This window comes from Barbus barbus, assembly GCF_936440315.1.
Source record: "Barbus barbus genome assembly, chromosome: 32".
Taxonomy (NCBI): domain Eukaryota; kingdom Metazoa; phylum Chordata; class Actinopteri; order Cypriniformes; family Cyprinidae; genus Barbus; species Barbus barbus.
Window position 1 is genome coordinate 15,639,175 of NC_136760.1, and position 27,852 is coordinate 15,667,026.

Genomic DNA, 27,852 nt, shown 5'->3' on the forward strand with positions numbered 1-27,852 from the left:
GGCCTTAAATGATTATTTGTTTAGCTAAACGAAGAGCGCAGCTTCATGTCTCTTAGTGCTGTACACAGTAAATTGCACAACAAGAATTATGTGTCCATTCCCAGGATTTGTTCAGGATTAAACCCTTAAGGAAAGACAAGATCACACAGGCTTCCATTCTCATCTTCCATTTCCAGCTCTGTTTGTGCAGTGTGGTGTTTTTGTATTTACTGGGCTGAAACCAGCGTGAAGGCAAACAAGGCCTCTGCCTCTGGCAAAGTTAACAAGACGGCTTTCAGAAAGATGCAGAGGCTAAAAAAGAAAGGAGAAGCTCGTCATCTGAACTCAGGTCAAGCCGCAGAGACAAATGAGTGAAATTTCATTTGTCTGTCTCAATGCAGTGTGAATTATTCGTCCTAGGAGTTAAAACTCGAATGGATACCCTATGTTTAAATGTTACCAATTATATCTCTGATCAGGTTTTATATGAAGAAGGATTTCAGAGGATTGTGCAGAAAGTAAATGCTAATGATGAAACGCCAAGCAACATCTTGTCATCAAAAAAAGTTTTTATTTAATGTTCCGTTGAAGTAAACAAGGTTCCTGGCGTAAAACTGAACATTAAAAGAAAATCAGAGAATAAATGAGATATTATGCATTCCTTCATTGGATAAACATCCAGTCTCTAAAATAAAAAAGTATATAACTTAACAAAAAAAAATCAGACTATTATTACAAGTTTGTTTTTACAGTCTTTAATCATTTGAAATGTTCTAAAGTGTGCACAAAATAGCTGTTTGTCTGTCAGGTTCCTTTAGAGCTGAGTGTGCAAGGGAATTAAAACTGAAATTGATGCTTTCTCTTCTCTTTGTTCTCTGCAAAGGCCAAAAGAGATTCACATGTGATTTGAATGGATTACAGAAAAAAAAAATGAATGGAAAATTAGATTTCAAAAGCAGATCAGATCATACATTTTCCCAGTTTTGTTAGGAAATTTTCTAAAAATGTGCTACACTACTCTGCTGAGCTGGAAAACAGGGATATAGTGCCTATGAATTATAGTCTCAGTGGGTGTTTGTGAGTATTATTTTTAATACTGAAAAAAGGCAGGAAAGTGTAGTCAGATAAGTACATGCTACTTTTTTGAACAAGTCTCTTTGGCCTTCTCACCACAAGCCAAAAAAAAAAAAGATAACCAACATAAGATAGTGTTACCTCGCTCACTCCAAAAGTGGCTTTTAATTCTCTAAATTACATACTTGGCGTCCATAACATAGCATTGAACATCATTTCTTTCCATTCAATCAATACAAGACTGGCACAGCTTGGCTGAACCAAAGGAAAAAACACTAACTAAAAGAGATAAAACCGCAGGACAAACAAAAGGAGATTGCAAAAAAGTTTGGACGTTCACTGAATCAGAGATGTGGTAATACTGCAATGGTTTGTGTTTTTTCTTTCTATTTTTTTTTACATGGAAGTATGTCTCGTACTTCTTGTAAACAGCAATTTGAGAGTAATTCTAACCATCTGAGAGAGAAAAGGGGGGTAAAACACGACTGGCCAAATCATTTACTGCTTCCACTGAAGTACCTTGTTCAGAGTAAAAACGTGAGAAGGCAACACATTCGGTTTAGCACTGATAATGGATTCATAAATATCCCTTTGGGTCACAGTCCTCGTCTCAAACAGATACAGACCAAACCTTTGAAGTCTGTCTCTCTCTTTCTCATTGTTTGTCTGAGTAATGTACACAACTGAGAGCATATGAGAGGAAGCAGAGACTAACCCAGCTAACAAAAACTTATTCTAAGAACATTTCATTACATTAAAAATGGTTATTTTCATTCATAAAATTCATGTTTTAAGTCATTTTTTGGTTATGCAAACGTTTAAGGAACATTGCAATTTTTCCAACATTATAGAAATGTTCTCTGAACGTTTTGCAGCAAGTAGTAATGTAAAAAACCTGAACATCCAACTAGAACTTTTCAGAAAGGAAACATTCCATGTATAAATAACGTTTCTGTGCTAATGTTATTAAAGACCACATAAATGAACAAACGTGCTTTCAAAAATACCGTAAGAACATTTGTTGCCAAAGTCTGGAGAACGTTGCTTGTTAGCTGGGAAGGAAGGCCTGGAATTTGATGTTGGCTGACTGAACTTATCTCTCGGCTCACGGCTATTGTTGGCAGGTGACAGTTGAAGATTTCCATTTTAGAGACAAAACAATGTCGTAGTCACAGCCACATGAGATTTTTAAGACAAAACATGCAGAGGCTCACGTGCATGTCTTTGTGACTTGTGCTGATTTCATTTGAAGGTCAGCAGCTCCTGTAGGCTGCGAGAAGAGTGCGCTACACACTCCTCCTGTCGTTTCAACCGTTTTATTTCATTCAGAGAGGACATGAACTGTACATTCTCACTAATCTCTTCTTTGAGATGCATGAAGGCACTTTGGTGCGATACAATACAAATTTCTGATTAATATCAAAATAAGTTAACATTGCAAAAGTGTCTCGTTCAGAAATACTGTCGTTACTCATCAACACTTATCAAAAAAGCTTGTGCGACCCAAAGGAAATGCACAAATCTGTGAACTAAACAAGTGCTGCATTTCAGGGCGCTTCATCGTACTCATAATAACAATAAAAACAAACAAACAAAAAAATTCATTATCAGTACCACAAAGTAATAAACAATATTCAAAATAACTGAATTCCAAAGGTAGAAGAGCGGGCTCTTCTGCGCATTAGTATTTGTGCAGGATAGGCACTTTGACAGTCTTGATTTCAGCTATGTGTGAGGATTTCTGGATGATGCAGCTGGTGGTGGTGGCGGTGGCCGTGTCCTTGGGTTGAGCCAGGTTAGTGAGGGCCATGGCCGCGTTGATCTCCCTCCAGTATGTCTCGTCTTTCCGCTGTCCCTTCTCCTTCTGCATTCTTCTGTTAATATACAAAAGGCCTGTTACTGAATGTGAAGGGTATTTTTTATATGCGTGACAGTTCTGGTTATACGCACCTGTCAGATCTATTTGATCCGTGCTCCAAAGTCTCTGTAAATACAAGCACAAGACAAACCCAGTGTCAGTAACAAAACACTGTATCTTAATGCTGGCAGATGTGAAAAGTCAGAGTAGGACTGTAAGTAAACATTCGGAGGACTTGTTTATGTGCAGGTCTGTGCTACTTGTGTGAAAGGAGAGAGATGCTTCAGTAACGGAGACTGTAAAGGCTTGTTTCCATTTACTCTGTGAATGGTGGAATCTTCCATATCCAGATGCTTGGCACAATGATAATGTGTTATTTGTTAAATGCAGAGGTCAGCAACACACTTAAGGCTAATTACTTAATGATAATCACCAGTTCCTCTAACACACACACACACTCGCTTGCACAAGGTTGTGTACGGTACTGACAAATTATACATTTTTGTATATAACACATTTGATTTAATTTGAATGATTTAATTGTATGTGATAGTAAAAATGAAATAATTGTCTTTTATATTGTCATTTTTGAAATCCCAAATATGAAATGGTAAATATAAACGTAAATATTTACTTGTTTAGTTGATTTATATAATTAGTTGATACATTCAGTTAACAGCATTTGTTGTTACCACAGGATAAAAAAGTTAATTGACTTTTAATTTTGAAAATTCTTACTTCATTTCCTGAAATTCCAATTTATATCTTGCAATTTAAGGTAAAGTAAGGTAATTTTTTTGTATCTATTATGATTTTTGTATCTTTTATTCTTCTGATTTTATATTTAGCGATTTCTTTCTTTCTCAGAATTGTGGGTTTATAACAGTATGTAGCAATTCTTTGTGTCTTGCAATTTTGAGTTAATGTCTTGTAAATTCAGAATTCTGTGAATTTCATCTCATAATTATGACTTTTCTTTGAATTGTAATTTTATATCTCGCAATCTCGCTTACAATTCGGTCGTTCTCAGAATTGTGGGTTTATAACCACATTTAACTATATTTCTTGCAATCCCATGTTTATCATGTTCTTTCCTCAGAATTGCAAGTTTATTTCTCTTTTAAGGAAGCCTAATTTTGTGAACAAAGGGATCTTTCTGTATCACAAATGCATATTTTGTTCAAGAAATGTTTCGGTACATTCTATTTCATATTAGTGCACAAACATAATGTACTGTACATTGACAAAAGGAAACTTTTGTTCCCTAAATGCATTTCATTATCAAGACTGATCAAAATTAGACCGATCCGATGCATCCAAGTGATTTCAGCGTTCAGTATTAAATCTATAATAAATTATGAGACTGCTAGTCTTGAATTGCAAGTACAAACTGCCCCAAACAACAAGCATGTCATTTTTTCCTCTTAATGCGCACACATAACCCTGCAATCTTGTAAAATGATTGTAAAGAGAGGTATGATATTATGCCAGGCTGATTTCTTACTGGACATGACAGTTATGGTTTAACATGCCTCACACTTTCATCTAGAATGACTTTTACAGGCGCTGAATCATTCTCTAAATCCAGATCAGGGTAGCATTAGTTTGGCGAGTTAAACCCCATGCCATTATTCCGGATGTCTCGGTTCTCCCCCCTGAGGCAGCGCTTCTCATGCGTTCCCCTCATCCGATCCCAAACCTTGTGCTCACACACACTCCTTGGATCCGGAACGGACATTGGAGCTCTGCCTGAACACCTGCAGGGCCAAACAACACCTAATCATCCCCAACGGCTCGTCTGAGCCGGTGTTAAACTTGTTTTTCCTTAAAAACCGTTCACATGTGCGCTGAATGGTAACTGGGTGTTGACGAAAGGCCAGCAGCGGCCATTACCGCCTGAGGCTGGCGTGAGGCTGATTGGGAAATATCCTGTTGTGCTCAGTGTGTTCAGTTGTGTTAATAGTTTTACACGGCTGAGAATGAGCGTGTTAGTCAGAATAACAGTGAGCTTCTCCTCTCGAAATTCACAGATGTGTTTGGGGTTCAATTAACCAAAGTGGAGTGTGTGATTGCGAAACAAGTAGTTCATGTAAAGATGGAACGATTAGAGATTCTCCGTCGGGAAATCTCGCCTTAATTCATCCAGTCTGAGTTTGATTTCTCTCAGTATTTTTCCGAATTATCCCATAATGTTCCTGTCACAATATTTCATGTCTTTTATTTCCTTTGACCGTATTTGTGTCAGTTTGACTTTTCGCATTCTGTATCTCTCTGTATTTACAGGATTTGGTTGTGGTGGCTGTTTGTTCTCTTTTGTAGATAAGCTTTTACTTTCAGAGGGCTTTGTGATTTGCTGTTCTCATTGCACTTTATACAAACAACACATCTAGATCTGTTTTTTGTCAAAAGCAGATATTCAGTCCTTCGCTGCACATGCCATTAAATGTTGAAATTATTACACAGTTTTTTTCCCCAGTATTCAGCTCTTCCAAGTTTGCTCTTTTCTCAGTCTCGTAACTGTCTGTTCTGTCTTGGACAAGCTCATTCATCAACGGTATGAATATGATGATAAATACAAACAACATAGACTGCTTAGAAACTGCTACTGTGAAAATCCAGGTTTGGTTTCCTAAAAATACCAGCTCCAGGACAGAATATGAATTTGATTTGGACAGCATTCAGATTGTGTGATAGAGCTGCTGCTTTTGTCTGACATTATTCCCACAGTGACAGTAGCTCAGTTTACTCTCTTGGCAGTTGTATGGCTGGTTTCTACTGACAACCACTAGCCTAACAAATAAAGACAACATTCTCCTGTTCCTCACTCTTAAAATGGTATCTAATCTACTAAATAACATGAATCTCTTGATGTTCAGGAATAGAAGAAAAGAAAGAGAGGGAGGGTGAGAGGTGAAGCCACTAGAATAGAAACAGATGGAATCTGGAAAACAGAAAGAAGAAAATGAGAAGAAATGGCTAATGTCATGACTTTTTTTTTCTGCATCAGTTATTGTTCAGAAATACAATATGCTATGACTTCAATACGTCTTGCATGATGAACATTTTAATTTATAAAAAGAAGTCATTCTGATATTTCTAGGGCTTAGTGTTGTGTTGAGATTTTAATAAGAAAAAGGCTTAAACCTTTGATTTTTTTAAAGTATATATATACAAAACAATTTTTGTTGGTGCCATATGAAATACATTTTTAAATGTTTGAAATATTGTTAAAAACTAAACAACTAACAATTGAACTGTATTTATCATAGTTCAGTTTCATCCTAAAAAATGTATTACAATTTACACAATATTATGCATATTATCCAACACATAACATTTGAACTGTTTTTAATATTTATAATAATTGGCACCAAATCAGCATATTAGAATAATTTCTGAAGGATCATGTGACACTAAAGACTGGAACTGATTTTTTTTTTTTGATCAAATAAATGTAGCCTTCATCAACATAACATGTATAAAAAAATAAATAAAAAAAAAACCTTTGAACTCTATACAGATGCTGATGTCTGTCACTCATGTTGATGTGATGTGTCCAGCAGTGCTAAGGGGGCTTGTCTGCACGGTGCATTAAGCGACCCTCTTTTGGGAGCAGACTGTGACTCCGATCTCTCTCCCCCAAGGAAACTCTTGTTGAAAATTGGATGCAGACCCACTGCAATTTCCAAATGCTGCTGCCTAAAACATCTAAATCTCAGATTTTTTAAAACAATGGCTGTGCCAAAGAAATTATAAATCCTCTATAAATCAAAATATTCTAGATGTTACTATTTTTCTGGTGTTTTTAAATCTGTTTTTAAAGCGCTCTTTGCTACTGAACGGGTCTGTTTTGAAATGGTTCTATTAGCTGTGTGTTGGGGGACTTTTGTGATACTCCATAAAAATGCTTTTAGAGAGGCCTGATGTGTTGAAAATACCCCAGTACACTTACCATCACCACAGGAAATGGGAAGAGAAAGAACAGATCAGAAAGAAGTGCTAAAAAATTTGATATCTCTGCAAGATACTGAGAGATGTCAGACCAGCAAACACCTGCAGTAGATGTATGGCCTCTGTACACTACATACTACTGCACAAACTGCTTTCAATTACACAGACAAATAATGGCATATTGGATATGACAATGTTAATTTATTTGGTCTTGGCAAACTAGATTTGCCTTGTACGTTGTGGCTGCTATGAGCATGAAAGATATGCTGCTACTGCATGAACAGACAGACATAAATCCCATAGCAGATCTAGACAGGTGGAGCTGGGGGAGGTGGAGTGTTTCAGAGAGACTTGCTGCAAAGACTGAAGAATCATTGGCCTGCTTGCTTCAGCAGAAGCCAGTCAGCTTGTGCTGTGCAGTAAATTGTTTGATTGCTAGCAGATTGCATGTACAGTATCTATCTATCTATTAGGGGTGTAACAATACACGTATTCGTATTGAACTGTTCGGTACGAGGCTTTCGGTTGGGTACGCATTACAAACCGAAATATTCATTGGACTAATCCTATTACAGCAAATTATCCTATTAGGTTAGACTATTGCGTGTGTGCATGGGAGTGCGTTCTTTCACTGCATGATTCAGTCTATGAAAATGCATTTAGAATAATCACAAAATTCAAGATATGGGGGCAGAAAATGTATATATTTACATAATTTCATATAGTTAATCAATATCACAGAAGAGTGCCGTTTTTTATCTCCAAAAATCAGCATGATTACAAATGATTTTTACAACAGTTCAATAAGCAAGAAGTTAATTAATAGACTTACGTTTTAGACAGCGTATTGCCTGTTTTTGCTCAATTACGCCAACAAAAATAAATCCAAACACAGCCACAACACTGTTTTGTGTCTCTGAGCAACATGATAGTGTTTCGTTCCTGAATGAATCTCCCATTAAATGATTTGATTCAATCGCAATGACTCACTTGTTAATAGTGACTTGCTGCCACCTTCTGGCGGTTTTAATTTCACATTTAAAGTATCTTTTAATTTTTTAATTAATTTCAAACATCAGTTGCCAATGTTTTATGTTTAAAATATCAAAACATAATTTATGCATTTGTAACTGCTGGCATACATATCCCTCTGAGCTGCATTAAACAGTGTGTAAAAGCATCTAAATGCCATTCAGATGCAACTTCTATGTTTCCTCTGCATTGCAAAGATGAATTTTGTCAATACTGACTCCATTTGCTTGGTAAAAGCACAAATGTCTTATTGACTGATTAAATGTAAAAAAATAATTACTCAAAAGGTGATGCACACTTTTAGAAAAAAATGGCTTTATAAAAGGTAAAAAATGCCCATAAAAGGTCAAATTCAATTTAAACTTTTTGATATTTTTGATATTGTGATATTTTTTACTCACCTTCATATCATTTAAACCTGTATGACTTTCTTTCCTCTGAAGAAAGCAGATATTTTAAAGAGTGTTTCTGTTGTTTTTATGCATATAATGAAAGCCAGTTTGATCCAAAACAGCACTGGACTTTCATTAAAATAAGCAAAACAAACCATTTTTTTCAGAATGTCTACTTTTGTGTTCCACAGAGGAAAGAAAGTCACAAATGTTTAAACTGACATGAGGGTGAGTAAATGATGAGAATTCTTTGAATTCTTTGGTGAATCATTCCTTTTAAAGAGACGCATCCACACACATAAACACTGGATGATCAAAATTCACTAAGACACAAAACTCCAAGCAATAATCTCAAACTCTGCTCATCCTTTAAGCAGAAATAATACTAGACCTTTCAGCCAACCTATTAAAGTATAATCAGGTCAGTCCTGTACTGTACTGTACTGTCAGTACTCAGTAATCACAAGTATCTGGTGTAGATTACATACTCTTAAGAGAGAAAATGGCCTTTTCATTGACGAACACAGAGAGCAAGCTGATCTTTCTGTCCCTCGACTGCAAAAGTTTGTGACATTAACACAACTTGAATTCAAGGGTAGCAAATGACTCGTACATGTAGAATATAGAATGAAAACTCTACAGGCAGGGTTGACTGGACATTGGCGGCCTGGATGACTGGGTAAAATATTACAGGTCTGTTTCTGTGCAAACTCTCAATGAGCAATCACAACTGAGACAGAATGGCATCATGGTTGGCATGTCAAGAGCAGACTGGGGCTGGAAAATATACCTTTATCCGTCCGTTCATTTTTTCTTTTGATCATCCATCTATCAGCTGCGTGAAGAGAAGTGACAAATGGAATCTGGGCAAGATGTCATGACTTTTTGGCTACGGAGCCACGTAGACGAGAATGGAAAAGACGTCAATGTCAATCTGTGGTGACTGAGCATGGCACGTACTGCTTCTGAGTCGTCGAGAAACATCCCAGCATGTAGAACAAAGAGAAGCGGTTATAGTTCAACAAGATAACCTGCTAAAATGAGTGAACATCAGAAAATAACAGACAACGAATTTGTCACATTTATAATGCAACAAACAGAAAAACTGGAGAGGTCTTAACTGTTTTCCAAAACCATGACCATAATCTCTGCCTGCTTTTACTGGTTTATAAAATATCAGTCACATCTTTCACAGCCTTTCAAATAAAGGGCAGGAAAATTGGTTTTGCCCAAAGCAGACAGACATCATCAGTTCTTGGTGTCTCATTTTTACTCTGGGCGTCCAAAGTGTGCTTGAGAAAAATGAACGTTGTTCTTTAATAATGTCACTGAAGGCCTGTGAATGATGTTAAAATGAAGTTGGCACATGTGTCGTCTCTGCTCTGCCAGCTCTACCCTCACTAGCTGTCCAGGATGACAGCCTCCTCCTCCCTAGTTCAACATCCACTCCGTCTTTCTGTCTCGCTGTCTTTCTTTCGAGTGTCTGTCTCTTCTGGTCACTCTCTAGATAAATCCATCTTAATATGAATTTGTCTTTTAGTTTGCTTCCATTTTTTTAGGCTGTTTCCTGTGATAATTTCTGTTCTGTTTCTCTCTTCAACTTGTCTCTGACGTTCAGTTTTTTTAAACCTAATGTCATGGTTCTTGTTTTCCCATTGCCTTCCCAGATCATACTTTTGGTTGAGGTTTCATTCACTGTAATGGCCGTCTTTAAACAGCAGACCTATTACTGACTCCGTTCTTCCATTCTCTCCATTCCATTCACGTTTATCAGTAATCGCTCATGGACACATGGCCTCTCATAAACATTAAAGCTCATCTTAAGACAGATTTAATTTCATATTTTTAGGATTTCAGTGCGTCTGCACAGCAGATGACAAACAATGACAGTCCGATCATGGCCAAGATAAAGCAGCTGCCACCAATAGCATTTACAGCCTTGGCATCTTTGTATGAAATATGTGAAATCATCTCCTCATTTTGTATCTACCAGTCAGAGTAAACACAAATCACCACAACACACTCTGTACCAACCAAATAACAGAACAGTCTGTACCAGAGTCACAAATTAACTATGGGCATCAGGCAAAAGTGACACAAATGCCCCAGATGTTTTAAATGGGGCGCAAAATTGCTCCTGTAGTAAAATCATCTGTTGTTTTATTGTGTTATGTAACTAACATTATATTTAATAATATGCTATTTTAGGCCTAAGTAGTGATGGATTATAGTGATTATAGTGATGCTGTCAGATTATTCTTATACTCGCTGTCTTAAACATATCAATTGTTTCATGTGTAGCTATTTTTTAGGTGTTTTGTATTAATTAAAAGCTTTTAAAATACGGAATATAAGGAAAATCACATCACTACTCTGACTGTAGAATTAATTTAATCTATCATAGGAACATGACAGTTATTTAATGCAGTTTATTGTGTAATGATATGTTGTGCATTGTTTCACAGCTATTTTTATAGTAAAATGATTTCATAATTAACAGGTGTAATTGTTCACATTGATAATTGATTCTTTTTTTGTATTTAACATAAATGGATGACATGCAGTGTGCTTTTGAACAGCAATTATTACAGGATACAAATATTAAAACTGTTAAAGAGATATAATAATTATTTTATCATTCATTCATCCTCACGTCATTCCAAACCTGTTTGACTTTCTATTCTGTGGAACATAAAAGAAAATATTTGGAGAAATCTCTCAAATGATTTTTGTTCAGACAATTGAAGTCAATGGTAATCAAAACACATTCAAATATTGAAATGTTGGGCTACCACCAATTTAAGAAATCAAGTTTAAGAAATGATCTTCTTTTCTGCTCCGCAGAAGAAAAAGTCATACAGTTTTGAAACATCATGAGGGTGAGTAAAGGATGACCATTTTTGGGTGAAGGAAATCACCCTTGAATTTCATGATGAAGGAAACACTCTGGAAAAAGAGGAATTTTCTCAGAGGAATCCAGTCTTGACCATTCAGAAGACTTAGAGGTCATCCCTTGGCTTCCTGTTCTGGACACGGACGAGTGGATCTGCTATTTGCTAATGGCTGGACGAATGATTCTGATCTCTCACCCCATCGTTACCTATAAAAGTCCCACAAACAGACTTCAAACACGCTAGCTAGAGGACATAGCACGCCACTGAGGTATTACAAGACAGTATCTGCACTCTGACGTATGTCAGGAAGAGAGACAGAAGGACAGAGAGAGGGAGAGAGAGAGGCTCATACTGAAAGCATTTGCTTAAAGTGCTATCAGACGTAGATAAGGCTCCATCTAGAACGCATCACAAACCTGTTTCAGCTCCAATAAAATTCAGTTTTGCTTCAGCTTTAGTGTCATTCCAAAATGGAAAAAATGATTAAAAGCAAGAAACTTTGGAATCATTGTAAATGATTTTGCAGAATGGAAAAGCTTGTTTTGATCTCGCATTACAAGTTAGTATGTTAATTCTTCCCAGAGATGAATACAGAATTGCTTTTAACCGCAACCTCAGGAAAAAAAACAAAAAAACTGCGATTGAATATAATATAACAATGTTTGAAAGTGTTTTCTGAACTAAATAATGATTGCAGACTTGATCCAAAAATACATATTTAAATTAATTGCTATGATGTTCCTTCTCACATGCACATTCTTTCTTTTTTTTAACATGCGCTCTTTGATTCTCTTATTTCTATTTTCATTTGTTAATCTATTCTTGTGAAACTGACTCTTTTTGTTTTCCCCCTTCCAACAAAACTTTACTTTCCAAGTTAAGACAAATATGCACAGGCCCTGCTTTACTATTTCTGATGCTCTAATTGTGGAAGTTTCAGTTTAAAGACATTAGGTTCTCCACACTCAACTAACAGCCTCCCATTCATTCTCTGTTTCTTTCCTCCTGTCTGCTATCTATTCTCACATGTAAGCAGCCAGAGCAGTGTGCGTCTGTTTACACCTCTCCTCCACACAAGTCACCACAATAAACACGCACTCACTTTTCAAGTGTGCCTCGGACTATTTGCAATGCATCACGATATATTGCTCTTGAGCTTCAGAACAGTTTATACACAGAACCGTGCCGAGACACTAAGAATTCAGTTTTTGGAATACATTTTGAAATGAATCATTTTCAAGTTACAAATGGCTCCAAAAACTAAATTATAAAAGATGGACGAAAACTTCTAACAGTGTCTGGATAAATAAAATAAAATAAGATATTTATTCATGCTACTAAGAGGGTGCTTACTTGCTCTCCAAGATCCTTTTATAAACCTACGGTGAATACTAAAGATTTCTAATAAAAATGCTAGTTAGATTACTCTTTACAATTTTATCATGATTATGTATTATTATTATTACACTGTAAAAAATTGTAATGTAAAAATTCATTTATAAAAGCCATGAAAATACTATTGCAAAAACTTAGTAGTATACTGAGTGCAATCACTTGTCTAGGTTTCTGTATTTGTTCATATCTCTCATTATAACAAGAGGAGTTGCATATTTCCTCATCTCATTTTTTATGTGGCTTTAATTGTGCATTATCCACTATTTTAACTCTCTTTCACAATACTTCAGCTTTCATCCTCCAATTTCCAGCTCATCTCCCCTTTCTTCCTTTCCTACTCCCTTCCTTCATCTCTCTTTTCTCCACCTTTCACTTCTCTCAACATGCTCTCCTCTCTCCCTTTGATGATGGATGATGAGACCCCATCCTGACAACTGTAACCTAGAGTCTGAAGTAAATCTTGGCCTCAGCCTCCTCTTTCTTTAGGATTGTCCAGTCGTCCCTCCCTGTTTTGTGAGGGATGGAGAGGGAGAATGGAGAAAACTTCTCCAAGAGAAGGAAATCTTGGTGTTCCTGTGAGCACGTATGGGTAGTTGACATGAAATACTTTTAAAACCGTTTTAAACAGCCTTATATTACATTAGATTAATTATATTATATAGAGTACCTAAAATATGCAATTTACCTTGTAAATGAATTTATATTTCAACCAATGGTTTTAATGTTGATCAAAAAAGATCAACCATGGGCATGTTATGCCTCAACTACACATTCACAATTGTGTATGTGGGAATATTTACTACACTCTCACAATAAATAAATAAATAAGGTACAAAAGCTGTCACTTGGGTGGAACACATTAGTACTTTTTTTAAAGGGTACTGCTCCAGGGACAGCTTTTGTACCTTTTTTTCTGAGCGTGTACTAAAATAACATAAAATCTAATGGTGAAGCTTAATATTACAGCTTTGAAGTTCGAAATGAAATAGAGATGTTTTCATAAGTGTTTTCTGCCATTTAGGATGTGTATAGCAGAGCTGGATCAGTGTCCTGCTGCTCTGTGGTCAGTGAGCAGTTAGCTACCGTAAATCAGGCAGTTCAGCATGTACTCTTTAAATGCCATAGCCTTGCCAGGCTGTTTCTCTAAATTCTACATCCCTCCCCCTGCACTGTATGTCACTGTCAAACAACGCTAAAATATGTTAGCCAAAGGCTGTCGTGATTTGAGAGAAAGAGAGACTTTCAAGCTTTTTAATGGCATCAGACTCTCAATGTTTTTATGTACTGTATGTGGTTGGATGTGTAGTACAACTGTGCAAAAACAGCAATAAATGTGTGCTGTGTATTTCCAGCTGTACACACAGAGGGCTGTCAATCATCTGATGAACAGCAGGCCCTGCACATTAATAATGCCTGAATTTACGTGCTCCCACTCGGTTGCATGTTTAGGCTTGGATGAATTGCCCACCTGCCTCTGATTGCGGTCAGGTTGGCCTGAAATCTGCTCTAATGTTTCTGAGTTGGAGAGATTGTACTTTTCTTGGACAATGACTTTTAAAGCATTTTCTTTTGGTGGCTTCAGTCCAATGAGTCTGCAGGACTCTTATGAGTGACTGGCACCTGTAAGCCCCGGTGGCCTTGTCAAGCCTCTCTGTTTTCATTTAACATATTTCTGCCTCCTGCTTCTGTTTAATGTCCACTGACCTTGAAAAAGAATGTCTTTTCATGTCATTAAACACAGGTGACATTCTTGGTGACTGAAGGAGAATCATTGCCCTTTACGTTTAATGCTTTCTTTTGAATAAAACTGTTCATTTCTTTTAAAAATCTATATATATATATATATATATATATATATATATATATATATATATATATATATATATATAAATCAGAGGGATTATAAAAAAATCTTAAATATACTCAAAATATTTTGAACGGGTGTAATAGGCAGCAGTACCAAAAACCCTCAAATTAGATTTAAGTATTCAGATATATATCACTTTCATCTCATTCATTTCAGTTCACTGAAGCATAATATCATAATATATTCATAAACTCCTCAAATGACACATCGGTTACAATAACTGGATCACACAGAGTCTGTTGAAAGCAATATGAGGACAAATAACATATCGCTCTAGAATAAATGGTGCAGCAGCCAGTTTATGTCCCATATGATACACTTTCGCTTTCCACCAGCCCCTGATGCAACCTGTGAAAATACATCTGAGAAAGTTCTGAGAAATATTTTCCTGCATGCTCTCACTTTACTGCGAGCTCCCATCCACTCTGACAGTGTGGCATAGTGATCTATATCATACAGGACGGCCCTAAAGCTCGTACCATGCATGCAGGGAAAACACTGAGTGAGATTCCTGCCATTAAATATCCCATTAAAGTGCAATTTGACATAAAATCTCTGGCATGTACCCTGGAATTCTCTCACTTCTTGTTTTCAATGAAACTCCCATCAGGGTTCCTGTTGCGTTTTATTTAGTATTTTTCTTACACAATGGCCTCTTTAGTTTTCCATCAGAGGCTTTGCTGGCCTGAAGGCTCCTTTGCCACGTCTGATCTGTGAAACGTCAAGTGAGGAGTGATAGAAAGGAAGAGAGAGCTCCTTTAGATCCAATTTGTTCCATTAAGCTACATTTAACCAGTGAATTCTGAGATGCCACTTTGGTTTAAAGATGTCTGAGCTAAAACATTAGCGCCTTGGCTAACACAGTGCAGAGACAGACAGACAGCTGTTTTAAAAAAAGAAAACATAGACCGTAGATCTAAAATTTCAACCTCATGCCGTATTAGTCTGAAACTTGAGGAATATTTGTATGAAAATATTCTGGAATGTAGAAATAAGAAAATGGAAAGAAAGAGAATAGCAGAGGGAAAAGAGAGAGTGAAATCTTAGGAGGAAACGATACAAACCCCTTTTAACCAGCAGCAAGACTGAATGACAAATTCAATATAAATTTAATTCAGAGTTTATTGTTGTATTTTGTTCTGATTGATCCCTTATTAGTTGTTGCGCAAATGTTGCTGTGTGATCTTCTCATCTGCAAGCTGACAAACAGACAATTCATCTACCTGAAAGCCATCAGAATCCTTATCCAAAAAATGGTATTTATTATGAAATCTGAGAAAAAACACAAAACTCATAAATATTCTTTAAAAGTATAACTGCGTTTTGGAAGAACTGATTAAAACTGAAATAAGCATCAAAATACACCAAAACTCTTTCCCTCTGTCCATCTCAGCAAGTGTCTACATAAGCAGCCTTGCGTCACATAGCGCACAGGGAGTTTAAACGTTGGTCCAGAAAGTAGTTAGCAACAGCTTTTGGGTTTGAAGAGAATTCCAGCATTCTGTTCCTCAGCCCCGAAATAATGCAAACCATGTTTGTCAGTAAGAAATGGCGAAATGAAATGAGAAACAAAGTAAAACAAAGACTGCACGGCGAGATCCCGGAGGCTTGATGTGAACAACAATATGTAAGCGAAGAAGAGCAAACAATGTTATCAGTTATGAATCCTGTCAGGACAAAGACGCAGTGTTCTGACCTGAAGAAACTCTTTCTCAAAGAGAAGAAAGAGCAAACACATGCGCTCGAAGGCCTTCGTCGCAGACACAGTATCTCACATACATTCCTACGAATGATCAATAGAGGCTGACATGCTTCCAGATGATGATGAACAGGGCTTAAATAATTGCCAGAACTCTCCTGAAACATATTTGTCATTTCGCAATGTCTAAAAGATTTGCGATAACATCACAAACACCTGGAGGACTTAAACAGCACATGGGAGCAAACACAGCTGACTGTGAGGACTGCAGACGCTTCCTACAGAGAGACTCCGAACCAATGCTGACCTTAAACAGACGAGTTAGAGAGGCCTAAACTTTGGCAGAGCTTGTCTTTTTTGGTAAATGAGAAATGCTGGGTTAGATGAAAGCTCTAGAAAGGGGATAAAGTCATTATGTAGCAGCTGCAATGAAGAAACCGGTAGAAAATGGCCAAAAATGGTTCATTACTTATTAAGTGTCAGAAATCATTCTAATATAATTTTTATCAATGTTGAAAATATTTGTGCTGCTTTGCATTTTTGTGGAAACTGTGATTTGTATTTAATTTTTTAAGGATTTCTTCAAAAGAAAGTTCAAAAGCAGTATTTCTTTATAATAGAATTTTTTTGTAACAATGTAAAAGTCTTTACTGCCGGTTTCAATTACTTTAATATCTCCTTGCTGAATTAATATTAATTAAATTTATGGACCCCCAATTTTTTTAACAGTAATGTATATACTGCAAAAACCCATTGAATCTCATTAAAAATTATAACATTAAAAAATACATATTAATGCACTTTCATAAGTTGTTTTAAGAACCTCTCAGATGTTCTACAGAATTTAAAAGCTGAAACCCCTAAAGAGACATTCAGACTTTATATAGTGACCTATGTTATGAATTAGTCCACCATGAGGTGAGATGTGGTTATGTTTAAGATACACAATAGAAGAGACTCGAAGAGAAAATTCTTTAGGTCAGAGTTGTGCTCACTTCAGACATGACAGAGACTAAAATTATATTCCACACACACACACACTTAGGCTTCTGACATCTTTAACCATAAGGTTGATATACACTTCCACACTTGCAATAACACACAAACATCTCTTTCCCTCACAAACTCTCTTTTGATTAAAGACTTCTTGTTTCTTAGTAGTGGATGCTGGACATGAACTCAAAACTGTGTTGAGAGAAAAAGTGTGTAATATTGAAAAAAAAGAAGATAAGGAGAGAATGAAGATTGAAAAGAGAGAATAATTGTCTGACTGACTAAAGAAGTACTGATAGTTAATGGGCTGAAGACTAGGATGAACTATGTTTACTGTACAGTATGTTCCGTTTCATTGCAAGTTCAAATCTGAACTTCCATGATCTTAAACGTTTTATCAAAAGTACAAAGCTTAATAAAAAAGTGCACATTCTTTGAACTATTGAACTGAAATATTTTTAACTTACTAGTATTTTCATACTATTAAAAACGTATTTCATAATATTTGCAAATGTCAAGCTGAAATGAAATGATTTATAGAACTATGTGTATGTGTAGAATAGAGAAAACATATGACCCTTCTGTGACTCTCCTTGCTGTAGGACAAGAAGCCAAAATCATACATAGACCAAAACACAGCTGATACTGGGCTAAAGAAACCGCTTCAAGATGCCCTTCTTCCTCACAAAGACACACAGACAAGGAAAGAATGTAAGACTGGCAGCAGCTCACCAGTTCTGTAGATAAAGTTGGCTTCTGCTTCAGAAGAAGACGGTGACAGCAGGTCTTCATCATACTCATTAGAGCTGAAAGAGCCTGAGTGGTTCCTTCTCCGTGCGTCCATTACACCGTTGGCCGCCATTACGTGGCGGAGCGAATCGTTAAGGTAACGGTGCAACAGACTGCTCTTGTATTTAGGTGGCGACACGTAGTCATCAGACAATGAGGCGTCTGCAGCGGCTCGAAGACCCACACCCACAGCGCCAGCTTCCTTCTTGATGACGCTCTGGTACATTGGCTTGCTGAATTCCCCAACCTGGGCCCGTGCTGCTGGGTCACCATCTGGAGGTGATGTAGGATACATGCAAATATGTAAATACACATTTGAGAAGACATTTGCAAAATAAAAAGAACTGAACTATAAAAAGTCAATATTTTGATCTCCTGCCCTTTACGCCATCTCAGCAGGGAGCGACACGGTCACATTTTCATTTAATCACCCTTCTCTTCTGCATGACGCCTCCAGCATATTGAAAACTCTTGACTGGATTACACTCCTTGAAAACATGGGCCTCCCAACTGCAAGTGAGTGTGTCAGATCAAATTTAGTGCTGAGAGACTGATTGCTGCTACAGAGGCTGAAGCAGAGGACAGCTGAACCTTTGAGCCTAGAATGGCATCATTTGAAAAAGTATGAAAATATAATAAAATAATGTTCAAGATTCAAATATATTTACAAAAGATTAAATAAATATTTTAATATGCATGTGATAAAATGAACAAAATCAAGGCAAATCAAGCAAGCGAACAAACAGAACCGATGGACAAGAATGGCACCTATTCTACTGTTCAAAAGTTTGGTGGTTTGGTCATTTTCTTTTAAGGAAATTAATACTTTTATTTAATTTAAATTAATCAGGAGTGATAGTACAGAAATGTATAATGTTACAAAAGATTTCTATATTAAATGCTGTTCTATTGGACTTTCTATTAATCAAAGAATTTTAAAATAAAATGTATCACTGTTTCCAAAAATATTAAGGAGCAACTAATTGAGCAGTAAATCAGCGTATTTGAATGATTTGTGAAGACTTTCACTTAGCCATCTCAGGAATAAATTACATTTTAGAGCAGATTAAAATAGAAAACAATTATTTAAATTGTGATAGCATTGTTTTTTTTTATTATTTGCATTATGGATCAAATAAATGCAGCCTTGGTGAGCATTTAAATAATTTAAAAAATCTTACCAACCAAACTTTTGAATTGTAGTAAAACAAAGAGTTTTATTAGGGCCAATGGATTGCTTTGACTATATAGATTTATCTACTTTCACACAGTAGCGGCTTTTGTTCTAGACTGAAGTGTAAATGCAACAACCGTATGATGTTCATTAATCATGGTACAGACTTGTCTGTTATTTTTGCCAAAGTACTGAAAACCGCAAGGAGAAGTCAAGAGATAAATAACTTTGGTAGAACTGCAAGTGATAAATCATCTGATTTCATTCTGCTTTTTGGTAACAAAACCAATAAAAGTATTAACTTTCTCATCAACAGGGCAAAAAAACTCTTCGGACATTCCAATGTCATATCTCAGCCTTGGAGAGAGCGTGTTCAGTTGATCTTTCCGTTCTGTTGATCTTTCTGTAAAAAACACCCAATCACTCATCTCTTATTATTTGCTTAGCCACCTGTAGTCCCATCAGTGAATCATTAAAGAATATGAATAAGAGACACTGACATGTTTTATTACTGGATGATTTGTGAGACTTTGTTTGTTCATTCTTGAAAGAAAACAATCAAGAGCATTATTATTGATTGCAATACAACAGAATGGAAGGTCCAAAATGTTTTCTCTATTTTGACATTGTCATTAATGTCAGGAAGTGACAGAAGTTAATACTTTTGTTGCAGAATAAAATTAGACCATTTATCACTTGCAGTTCCACCATTGCTATTTATCTCTTGACTTGTCCTTGTGGTCTTCAGCACACGTTTTGCCTTATCACATGTATAGGCAAATCTAAAAGTTATAATCTAAATGTCAAATCTATAAAATCACTTCAGCAATTTCATTTATAATTCCTTTTTTATTTATTTACTCATTTAAGAAGGCCAAATTACTTTTTTGATTTTTTTTTTCAGTGTATCAGAACCACATTGCTCACTCCACATCCTAAAAGTCAATATTTTTTAAAGATTGCTTTAGTGCACCCGTATTGTATTCTACCTTGACAACCATTCCATAATGTAGGAAACAAAGGTAAACACACTGGAGTTCACACAAACACAATATTTCCTAGGATACAGGGATAGGATTGCGTGAGTGAATGCCTCCTAAGTGAGCTAGGATTTCACTGCAAGGCTCTATCTTGACTCAAATGTGTGAAGAGCGTGTCTGAAGCTCAGATCTTCTGTAGCACATAATTACTGAGCTCAGACTTGGAAACGACAGACCTGATGAAACGTCTGTGCAACAAAGTGTTCCCTCTAAACAACTAGACATTCCATATGCATAGTAAACAACTTGTATGATGTTACATGATGTTCTACTTGTATAATCATGATTGTGAACCAATATGTGGGTGTATCGCACAGAAAACAGGTCACAGAATCAACCCCAACATCAGAAGAAATACAGATAGAAAAGGCATGTTTTAATTTTTTCAGCTAAACATTCTCCCCTCATTTCTTTATACATATATAAAGCAGTACATCATTGAATATGGAGGGTCAATGACCTTAATTGTCATTTAAAATGTTGATTTTTTTTACGTTTTTATAGATTAATAATGTATTATTTACTCAACCGTGAGAATATAATCTTTCTATGCTTTATGTGTGCTCTGATCAAGAGAAATACATGTTTTCCTCTGTAAATGTTTAAAAAGTGAATTTCTTTAAAGAAAAAAGGTTTAGCGCATCAAAACTTTTAACAATATACCAACATACAGTAACTAGTTATCAATACACCTTCAAAAGAGTTGACACAATCATTTTTCATTTTAAGTTCTGTGCATAAATTCTATGACAAGTTTAGATTTGATAATGACGGAATTTGAGGTCAAAGGTTAAGCTAGGCTGCTGACACAGTTTCTGTGCCATTTTTCAGTGTAAGAAAAAAGTTATTTGTAGAATGAGAGATGTGAGAGGCACAGACTGGGCATTCCTCTTCTAACCACAGCGTGTGTGTCCTCATCCAAGACATCTAATCAAGGCACCAAATACAGAGTGTGCGTTTGGAGGTCACTGTTAAGCACAGGGGGATGATAAGTGTTCTGACTGAATGTCTCATTGTGTACGGATGCTTATGTTGAGCGATAACGGCCAACAAACATGCAGTCTGTCAGACAGCCAGCAACATCCCTGTAGTTGTAACGCCTTAGCGTGTGAATTAGAGCGTAAAAGACAGAAGGAAAAGAGAAAACTTTAGATAGTTAGGATGTTTTTGTGTTTGTGCATGTAAGTGCAAGATTGTGTGCGAGTGTTTGTGGTTGAGTCCTGACGCCCCGTTGTGGTGTGTTAATCACAGTGTGTATGACTGTCTGTAAGCCTACGCGTCGGTCCAGTTAACTTAAACACAGAGGAGGATGCACACACAAGCGCTGTGCTCGACATACCCCGATCCTGATTTATGGCTCGGCTGCTATACGATGCTATAAAAATGTTTGGAGTGTTGCACTGACTGCGTTGTAATAAAACATCCGCGTTTAAGCATCCTGTCTGGTCTGTTTCAGCTACATGTTGAATAAACCCCAAACAGTTTCTTATAAATACCACAACACACAAATTCAGCACCAGGATAGGTGAATTTGTTTGTGCTTGTTTGTTTTAAAGAGCTGTTTTACTTGCACTGTGTGTATATACTCAAGCAGTGATGAATAGTGTTTATTGCAATATCTGTGCAACACATATTGTACATGTCTGACTACGTATGCACCTTCTTAAAGGGATAGTTCATTAGTTTATGCACCCTCACCTCTTTAGAAGGAAAACTATTAGGGATATTGATCATTAATCACTAATACAATTCCAAGGAAAAGGCACGAAAAGGCAGAATAAAACAGAATAAATCATATACCATTACTGTTACTTATCTCTTGACTTGTCCTTGTTGTTTTCAGGACACCGTTTGTCTTGTAAACCTATATAATCATTGACTTAAACTCTAAAGTGCTGTTGAATAAAGGAACTGACTTAAGAAAGAACGGTTTGTGTCCATAAAATGAAACAGTATTGGACCCCATTGACTTTCATTGTATGGACCAAAAACCCATTTTTTACAAGATGCTTTGTGTTTGACAGAAGAAAGAAAGTCATACAGGTGAGTAAATCATGACAGAATTCTAATTCTTGTGTGAAGTATCCCTTTTGGTGTGTGTGTCATCCTGGACCATAACAACCACAAATATGAGTGGTTTATTGGTGCTTGATCAATATGACTGATTGTTAAACTTTACACTGGTAAAATCACCCAAAAATTCAAATTATGCAATCATTTAATCACCCTCAATGACCTTAATCACCCTTTCTTCTGTGGAACACAAAAGAAGATGTTTTGAAGAACTGTTTTTGTCCATACAATAAAAGAGAGTGAGGTCCAAACCAACATTAGAGCCAGATGACTTTTATTATATGCACAAAAAACACAGATATATTTTAAAAGATAATTTTTTATCATGACAGGAGTTTTATTTTTGGGTGAACTGTCCCTTTAAGTGTGCATTTCATCACCACGAACATTGTGGACAACCAATTTTCTAATCAATGGTTGATCAATATGAGTTTTTCAGTGACAGATTGTTAAACCGTATATTTAGTCTTTGACATCCTTGGTTTCAGCATCACATTCAACCTTGGCACTTCTGTGAATGTGTTTTTGGATAAGTCTCAATAAGGGCACTGCCATAATAATTAGGCTCCGTTGTTTTTACACGTGTGACTGTATGTGCAAGCATGAGTGTGTGTCGTACCATCAGAGCAGGAGTCATTACTGCTGACGCTCAGTCTTTCCGCGTTGCCCTGGACATATTTGTTGTAGAGTTTGATCCTAAGGGCCCAACTCAAATCAGGCTGCCTAACTGTGTTCTTCAGCCGCCGTCGAGCATTGGCAAACCAGTTAGACACCTGAGAAAAGAGGGAGGGTGTTGGAATGCTACTGAGGAAAGAATGACCAATAAATATAAGGAATTAGGAATGTTCATAAAAGACACAAAAGATGTTTATTATTGATTCAGTTTTTCTCTACTATACTGTCTTCTATACATAGATGTGTGTGTTTGGACTAAAAGCTCCATATACTGCTTTATTTATTGGGAAACTATGAAAACTATTAAAAATAGCAGGCTGATGCCACACGCAGATATCCCAGGAACACTGTCAATGTAACATCACATTAAGTCTTCTTCAACTGAGACGATGACGACCTGGGTGCTTATTCTGGCCTCTGCCACTCTCACCTAATAATATTCCTTTTCCTCTGCCCGACGTCTGTCTTTTTGCAATAAAAACAATATTTAACCCAGCCTTCTCCATTTCACAGAAACCAGAGACCATTAGATGTTATACTAGGAAAACTTTTCATGCCCGATACACATTTAAGCCACTTATGACAGGCATTGTGCTTTAAAAATGTTATTCAAGCTCTGAGTTTCCTGACCTCTGCTTTATATAAAGTTCTCAAAGAGCAAAAGGCATATTTTTCACTTTAAGCTGGTCAATGGAGGCCAGTTTTTGAGGGAAGCATTGAGTATCACAGGACGTGGTAGCAAAGTACTCAAGCAATGAGAAAAGTTCAAGTGTATTCTAAACTCTAGAGATGTTCACGATTTGCTCAGTCACGTAAGATTATTTATTCACTAAAATTGAGCACAAGTTTTGGGTTTGTAAGTCTTTTTTCCCCATATTGCAGTGCTGCCTGCTCACATTTTTTAAAAATGGGTCCTTTTAATGAATATTAGAACCAGATTAAATTTGTAGGGTCATCCAGAATAGCATCTTCAGGCTGGGCCAATTCTTAACAAATTTAGAGAACATGTTTATGTCTTCATGTATATACAGAGACACAGACTGAGACAGATATGTACACACAAACTGACACTCAGCACGGACTGGAAAACACATATGTGAAGAGTTAAACACAGGCCAGAATGTCTCTGAATTGTTATATATATATATATATATATATATATATATATATATATATATATATATATATATATATATATATATATATATATTGGTTAAACAATAAAAGAGAAAACCTTCACTAGAGTAAACCTGAGTTGGTTGCAACTTGTGTTTGGAATGAACACCTGCATTTTCATCTCGATGTAAAAGAAAACTGTCATTTTAATAATCCTTCTGTCAAGAACTAGTAGCTCTTGGTAGCACGTGTATGGAAAAGTTGTGGAAAATGAACTTACTCACCTGCACAAGTGTCATTTGTGAGCCAAGCGCAAGAAGGATTTTCTCTGTTTTAGTGGGGTACGGATTGTCCCGGTGTTTGTAGAGCCACTGTTTCAAAGGTCTGGCCATGTCTTGCAGAGCTTGCCGTTTATGCCGTACCTTTCCTGGGTTCTGACGAGACCTATGGAGAAAAACAAACCGACACAAGCCACATAAATCTCATGACAATTGCACAAGACTTCAGAATGGGCACTCATGAGGAGAAATTCCATAGGATTGATTTATTACATATTTTCCACAGTGAGAAAAGTATTTTTAATTCTTTGGGGGAATTCTTGCTGCCTTGTGTTTTATTGCTAAGAAATGTCAGGAAAATAATCTACAAAATATATTGAAGAATTAACAGACTAAATTAAATGTTTATTATTATTATTATGATTATCAATATGAAATAACCACCTTCATGTAAAAGTGACATTCAATGAGTAGACCAAAGGCCTCGGGGTAAACGTTTAGAACTTTTTGTTGAAAATTTAAATTAAAAATACAAGCAATGTTTAAAAGAAAACATCTAAAAATGTTATGTTCAATTTTAAGAGATTCTGTAAGGGTTACATATTCTTACATGAAAGCCTAATTAACACTCCTGCTCTTTAAAACCAGCATCATGCTATAATTAACTCTCCCAGTGAGGGTTTTTCATTCAAAATCAGTTCACAGTCCGGCTGCAAAAAACAATAAAGGTGCACTGAAATAGCTGCATGTAATCCAGCATCTGCACAATGACACATGTGCTATGTATTCCTCTAGTCTAGGGACTGGAATGGTTTGAAAAAATAAAATAAAAACAAATCTGCAGATTTGCACAACAAAATGTGTACAAAGTCTGACAGTCACTTTTATTCTCAATTCATGTTAAGTGTCACACTTTTTAAAATAAAGGTTCTTTAATGCTTCCTCTTTCATCAGGAACCCAATACAGGTTCTTCAGAGCAACGCATTGTTTCAGTAGGCGGTTCTCCAAAGAGAGAGAGAGAGAAGTTGTTTGTAAAACTTTAAAATGCTCTCCTGTAGCATCGGCCCATAAGTCAGTTTTTCTTCTAATTTGAACCTTTATTTTCGAGAGAGAACAGAAGCTGGTTATTTAAACCTGTAGATGTCAGTATGGCGCTGTTATATCACCTTGTTATCTTCCAAAAACCTGACTGACTGCACATTTAACATATTTTCCCCCAACGCTCCGAGGTTCATGTTCAGCAAATATTTTCCTTGTAACCCAGAACTGTATTAACAACCTAAAGAAGTTTCTTTCCCTGCCTGTTCTTGATATCGGCGACACACACCTCTGTATTTATATTAATAATTTTCATTAGCAGTGATATTCCCCTTGAGGCCAGCAGCGCGGATATAGTGTTATCCTATTGGCTCCGCTTACACGCGCAAACGGACCTTCAGTAAGCGCGAGCCAGACGCACCCGCAGCGGAGGATGTTTGCACAAGTTTTTCACAAGACATCACTTTTAGGTTCGGTGTTGCTGTGTATCGCAGTCGTATAATGAAGCACTGTGTTGTCTGCAAATAGAAAACAGGTTGGGGTAAACAGCTTGGGGCGGTGAGGCTGAACGCGCTGGGTTCGGAGGGCAAATAAGGGATGACATGGATCCTTCTTGCGCCTTCACTACAAAAATATTCGTGATTGACTGGACCACACATAGAGTTGAAGGAAATGTTTATTTATTAGAAACAGGCCTGGACGTGTTTTAAATTTGCTACCGAACACGAATGACCCCATGTACCCCAACGACAAGCCCCCGCTAATTCAGCACCATCGACAGCGACTTAATTGAATTGTGAATATTAATTTCCTGAAATTCTCTTTTTGAAACCTCAACGTATCCCAGATAAGAAGAAGGCGAACAGGCTGTAAATTCGAACCATGTGCTCTCTAACCACAACTGAGCGCAAATCTATGGAAAGAAAAAACACAAAGACTATGAAAAGTCAAACAGTTGGACGTGCCCCTGCTTTTCACCGTTGGATCTAAAACTGAACAACTTGATGTTTATCTTTAATAAGGTTCTCCGTGCTGTCACGCGGTTAAAAGCATTAACAGCGTTAAAATGACCACAGATTACTTAAACAGGCTATCATTATATTCGTTTTTTTTTTCCTGCTAAGTATATTAGACTGATTATTCCGTCCTGAAAAATAAATGACGTGCAAAGCAGTTATCATCCACTGTGAAAAAAATCCAACCTTTAAATCTTGCGGTGCTAATGTGACAATCTGCAGGGATAAAACGTTCTATTTTTTCTAAGTTTTCTGATTAAGAAAATCGAGTGAAATTGATGGAAACAAATATTTCACTTAATGAAACATGATGAAAATATTGCATCTGCTTCATTTCTGGAGTATTGTTAATGGATTTTTATTTTATCTTATTTTTATTTTTTTTAAGTAGGAAACACGTCCACGAACCTGCAGTACATTTTATAAAAGACACTGAAGTTTGTGACATACCCGGATCTCCTGTGCCGGATAGCTGAGCTGTCTTTGATGACTGGGCTGCTGGCGAGCAGGTCGGGATGCTGTCCATCTATCACCTCTAGATAATTTCGACTGCTTCTTTCCACCTCATTCGCCTTCTCTTCGAATAAAACCTGGCTGCTTAACTTATTAAACACAATTGCGTTCATCTTTGGTATATTAGTCCTTCTTTCCCCCTGTGTCCGCTGAACGCGCCCTGGCCGCCGCGGGGATGTCCTACTCAACGGAGCCGCTGCGCCTTGTCAAAATCCTGCGAAACAGAAAAAGATGACATTTATGTTCACTATCATCGGTGAGTCCCCCCAGACGTACATTTCAAACAAACTTCATTCTCTGTAGGTAAAAACTGTTTTCATTTTAATGTAGCCTAAAAACGCCTCAGTCAAAACAAAACACTCAAGTCTAATTAAGCGCAAGTCTGAGACAGGCGCGGGTGAGGAATATTTGATGGAACTGATAACTCTGATATGTTTGAAACCTCTGCAGAGTTTATTTATGCAAGCTTGCATTACATCCATCAGAAGTATTCAGAATGAATGATGCCTGTTTGACACAAGGAGGTCTATAATCCCGCGTAACGCACAAATAACCTATTTCATACGACTAGATCAGAACGTGTGTCATTTTACATGTAGAAATATTTTTCAGCTAACCTACTTTATCTGATGCGATTAAATATTTTTTCCATACTTCTTATCTATTTTTTTACATCCCTATGGAGAGAGAACCCGATTCACGAGGGAACAAAAGTTAACATTTGTGGACCTTCTATGCAATCCATAGTGCGCGATGGAAATGAACCAAAAAACTGTTCAATGAATGTGACGCGACACGACTCGCTTAGAGAAAACATTTAAAAGTCATAACTGAAAACACTTGTAAAATATAGGCCGAATGAACCTACCTGAACGTAACCCCTTCTGCGTCTTTCTGTAAAGTGCAATCCAGTTTCCAGTTTCCCATTCCTCTCACATGTTCTCCGCTCTAAGATCCTGTGCGCAAACCACACGAACCGCTTTCGCCTCTGTGCTTTATTCATGC

General features: G+C 36.7%; 2 protein-coding genes across 2 annotated transcripts in view; one reads left to right on the top strand and one right to left on the bottom strand.

The window, feature by feature from the left end:
- LOC306852387 (ras-related protein Rab-18-B-like) overlaps window positions 1-18,274 on the top strand; it is a 43,400-nt gene extending 25,126 nt beyond the window's left edge. Inside the window, exon 8 of the mRNA XM_079389146.1 lies at window positions 17,737-18,274. The gene's annotated coding sequence lies outside the window, so the exon portion shown is untranslated. The remainder of the gene's footprint in view (window positions 1-17,736) is intronic.
- Window positions 532-27,852, bottom strand: LOC306852386 (homeobox protein Mohawk-like). Its single transcript, XM_079389144.1, has 7 exons — window positions 27,716-27,852; window positions 26,785-27,061; window positions 24,286-24,445; window positions 22,830-22,983; window positions 17,867-18,196; window positions 3,004-3,037; window positions 532-2,927 (listed from the first exon to the last, which is right to left on the bottom strand). Exons 2-7 carry the CDS (start codon window positions 26,958-26,960, stop codon window positions 2,735-2,737), a joined length of 1,047 nt encoding a protein of 348 aa, XP_079245270.1. The 5' UTR covers window positions 26,961-27,061; window positions 27,716-27,852; the 3' UTR covers window positions 532-2,734.